This window comes from Rhagoletis zephyria, unplaced genomic scaffold (genome assembly GCF_001687245.7).
Source record: "Rhagoletis zephyria isolate East Lansing unplaced genomic scaffold, Rhagoletis_zephyria_1.1 Rzeph_scaffold_20162, whole genome shotgun sequence".
Taxonomy (NCBI): Eukaryota; Metazoa; Arthropoda; class Insecta; order Diptera; family Tephritidae; genus Rhagoletis; species Rhagoletis zephyria.
The window spans coordinates 4,151-8,647 of record NW_016177221.1 but is presented as its reverse complement, the minus strand read 5'-3'; the positions used below and the strand labels follow the sequence as shown (position 1 = coordinate 8,647).

The 4,497-nt window shown below is 44.0% G+C and overlaps 1 protein-coding gene across 1 annotated transcript; it reads right to left on the bottom strand.

The window, feature by feature from the left end:
- Nucleotides 1–2,648: 2,648 nt before the first annotated feature.
- On the bottom strand, nt 2,649–3,254 carry LOC108380716 (uncharacterized; the record flags this gene model as incomplete). Its single annotated transcript, XM_017637111.1, has 2 exons — nt 2,649–2,752; nt 2,823–3,254. Coding segments are annotated over 2 exons (536 nt in total), but the record flags the coding sequence as incomplete, so codon positions are not given.
- Nucleotides 3,255–4,497: the final 1,243 nt, after the last annotated feature.

The window sequence follows — 4,497 nt, the reverse complement described above, 5'->3', positions numbered from 1 at the left end:
GCAGCCATAGAGAGATATTTTCTGTTGTTGCTAGCACCCATTTTTTTGGTGTATTTTTATGCCTCTACCACATGGTGAATTTTCTGCAGCTATCACCCCACTACTGCAGCCGCCAAAACTGATACCTTCTTCTGTCTTGAAAAAAGGGGGCGTTTTACAGTATGAAAAGTGGCACTGGTTTCACTAGCAGGAAGTTGGCAGCGCTTTTGAGTCAGTCAAGGAAATTGCTGAAAACTGTTTTTTTGCCTCTTAATCTTACAACATTAGAAAAAGCACTGCTTTTAGACTAATTGGTTTAACAAACACCTTACAAGCAAATTACCAGCTACCGTTTTATACCTATCAGCACTTTTTAAACTGCATCGATTTTTAAGAACTTTGGTCGATACTACTTTTTCTGTCCCTATTCGCTCCTTTTAAATTAAATTGTCTGCTTTCATTGCTTTGTTCTACTGTTCGTGCCTGAAACACCAGCATTCCAGCATGCTTCTTTTTGACGTCGCCGGCCGTGTTGGGACAACAATTGCATTTACCTAGTCGATTGATAAGCATAGAGCACCACTACCCATTATTACCGCTTTTTTGTTCTCCTCGCCGCCTTGTGTTCGACTACCATTACCATTACTATTCACATTTCTGATCGATAGTGTGTGTTCACAACTGACAAAGTTGCCATGCAAAGGCAGGCAGGAAGGCAGAGAGTGCTCGTTTGAGTGTATATATTTCATTCGATTGGTGTCCCTCATTAGTGAGAGAGCACCTCAGCTAGCACCTAAGCTGTTGGTCGCCGTCGCCGGTTGCCACCGGTCACAAAGAAAAGTGCGCGCAAAAGTCAGCGCTGTCCGCTTTTTTAATTATCAGTATGTACAACTTTGTCTGCTCGAACAAGACGGGTTGTGCCAGTTGGGCACCACTTGAGACCGTTGTAGTAAGAAAGCAGATTTTGTCAGCGAGCAGCCGTTCCAGTCACCACTTTCATCTTCCACTTTGCACACTCAATTGACGATGACGACGTTTGCCGTACAAACGAAGCAGCAGCGACGTTGAAACTGATTGCTATTACTTATGCATACACAGCAACACACACACTTCTGCTGATAAGAAATCAGGAAAAAACAGGGAAAAGGGGTTTAGAAGGAATTGAGAGTTGAGAGTACTGAAGTGCAGTAGAAGATACTAATCTTGCACTGAGGCGGCTGTCACATGACTTACAAATAAATTTTTGCCGCTTTTCTTCATATTAGTCGATAAAAGATACTTTTACTTTGCAGTGAAAAACTTGGTTTTAATAAATAGCAAGTAATTTTTGTTTAGGAAAAAAGTGTACTTGTGCAGCACAGTGATAAAGCTCAATTTGGGCTAACTGAGTGTTGCAACAAGAAAAAGAAGTTATCTAACAAATTGATTCCATTTTATCACAAAACTTTTTTACTGACACTAAAAATGATAAAATGATAAACATTTTTGAGTATTAGACGATGCATTAGACGAGTGTTGTAGTGGTGGTGGTTGCTGAGGTGGTGGAAGNTTTGTGCAGCACAGTGATAAAGCTCAATTTGGGCTAACTGAGTGTTGCAAAAAGAAAAAGAAGTTATCTAACAAATTGATTCCATTTTATCACAAAACCTTTTTACTGACACTAATAATGATAAAATGATAAACATTTTTGAGTATTAGATGATGCATTAGACGAGTGTTGTAGTGGTGGTGGTTGCTGAGGTGGTGGAAGTGAAGTACAGAAATGACCAGTGACCACCGGTGCCACCTTTTTTGTGAAGAAGGCCAAAAACAGAGACTGCCAAGCTCGCTCGGTTGTATTGTTTGGCTACTGTGTGTTTGCACACTGCTTGTCTGCTTGTTTGTTCATCTCCTGTTTTTTTCTTTTACTCAGCAGACGTTTGTTAGTGAAAGGTAGAAAGGAGAAGAGAAAGAGAGAAGAAGAAGCTGTTGTCACCTGGGTGTTACCTACACCTGACTCTCAGTTATTTACCATTTTTGGCAAAAGTTGTAGCAGCAGCAGCAACAGCAGTAGTGGCAGATCCTTCTGAATTACGCGCATACTATCATCTCTTAGTGCATAACTGTGTGTTTGAGAGAGCGCATGTGAGTCTGTACAGTAGAAACCAGTAGATGACAAAAATAGGTGTGTGCAAATTGGTAGGAGTTGACGAAAAAAGGGGTTTAACAGGGGAGTAACAAACAAGAGGAAATCGATTGGTGATTAAAAGTGGATTGGTGGTGGTGGTGATTGGGTTCTTGTAAAAAGTGGGAAATATAAGAAACAATTGTGAGGCAGAGGTGAGGGTGATGATGATGGTGGTGATGGTGCAAGCAAAAGATGAAGTGACAAGTTCTGGTTGAATATTCGTTGACTGTGCAAAAAAAACGGTGAAACGGAACTCCCTGAAAAACTTCAACTACAGTTGAATAGTAGAAGCTGTTTTGTTGATTCTCTGCTCTGGTTCGGTGTGCTTAACCCTTGGACATGCGGACCCAGACGAGGATGGCCAGAACGACGACAAAGACGGCGACGACGATGAGGATGGCAACGATGAGCCAACTCACTCCTGAACAGCCGGATTCGTCCTGAAAAACAAATTAAATTTGCACAGTTAACACGCGAAATCTAAAGATGAATATTCTCTTACCTGGTTATTGCCGCAAGAATTGTAGCCGTCGCACTGCATTTTTTCGCCAACACATCTGTCATTTTGACAGTCAAACTCGCCCTCCACGCAGCCGTTTTCCTTAGCTTTACAGTAAAATGATGTTTAGTAAAAGGATGCTTTTATGGTAAATTCACCGTCCCTTTTGACTCTTACCTCGGTAAACAGTGACAGCCATTTCAAAGCCCGCATTGTACTGCGACTTGCCCACCGTCGGTTCATAGTCGACGGTGATGGAAGCCGGGTTCTGTCTGGAGGCGACGGTGACGATCTCCTCCTCCATCAGTCCGCCACTCTCATCATTCTGCTTCTCCTTCCACACCCGGACCGGGTTGGTGCCGCTGCGGAAGGTGATGGTGTCGTTGGCGTTTAGTGAAGCCTTCTTCACAGTCAACACCAAACCTCGCCCGGGCGGAGAGGTGAAGACGATGCGACACTTGTAGTTGGGCGTTATGTCCAGGTCTTTTATGACGGCCGCTCCGGCGTGAATGAAAGAGCCGTCGCCGCTATCGGTCAGCTTGATGTCCTTTTTCAGCTGGTCGGCGGGCAGAATCTCCAGAGTGCTGCCGCAGTATGTGGGGATGATGTCTATGAGAAAAGAGATAAGGGAAAAAAAGAGAATAAAGAAATCGGCTTTGATGCAAATCATCAACAAGAAAAGGAAGCGTAGTACGCACTGTAAATTTTGAGGGACATAACCTGGCTGGTGATCCAGGTGGAGGTGGTCAGGAGAACCAGTAACANCGCTCCGGCGTGAATGAAAGAGCCGTCGCCGCTATCGGTCAGCTTGATGTCCTTTTTCAGCTGGTCGGCGGGCAGAATCTCCAGAGTGCTGCCGCAGTATGTGGGGATGATGTCTATGAGAAAAGAGATAAAGGAAAAAAGAAAAAGAAAATAAAGAAATCGGCTTTGATGCAAATCATCAACAAGAAAAGGAGGTGTAGTACGCACTGTAGATTTTGAGGGACATCACCTGGCTGGTGATCCAGGTGGAGGTGGTCAGGAGAACCAGTAACAGGTTCAGATGGTTGTGGTAGTATCTCATGATGGTGGTGGTCGAGTAAAAAGTTTGATGACGAGAAAGGGCGATGGTGGAGGTAGCAGTTGAAGATACTACTGCGCAGTATAGTCGCAGCACACACTCACACACACTGGACCCAATCAATACTGACNAAGTTCAGATGGTTGTGGTAGTATCTCATGATGGTGGTGGTCGAGTAAAAAGTTCGATGACGAGAAAGGGCGATGGTGGAGGTAGCAGTTGAAGATACTACTGCGCAGTATAGTCGCAGCACACACTCACACACACTGGACCCAATCAATACTGACAAGTAATTAATAGAAAAAAAGCAATGCTACTAGAATTATTCACCAGGAAAAAAGAGGAGATGATGTGGAGATAAATTGCAGCCCAAATTGGCTGTGAGATGATGCTTGTTGCAGCCGAAACCAGACGTAGTAGATGTAGACAATTGAAGCAAAAGAAGAAGGAAAAGAAAAAAGACCACAGCAGCACCAAACGGCAACTGTTTGTCTGCCTCTCTTTGCGTTCAGTCTTTCTATCTTGCGGAACTGTGTGCCAGTGTCTTTTCGTACTTTCTGTGCTCCTAAACCCAAACCGTCTCTTTCTTCTATCTGTGCCACTTTTGGCGCTCTCGTGCATCTCTATCAGCAGAAGCCAGCGCCGAACATACTTTCTCTGTAGTACTTCTCAGTGAGACTGTGTGTTGGTGTGTTGGTGCCCTCTCCGCCTTCTCACTCACGAGGCCATTCTTCTTCTTCTTCCTCTCTTACCTTTGCATGTTCCAACTCTATACTTTTATTTCAGCAC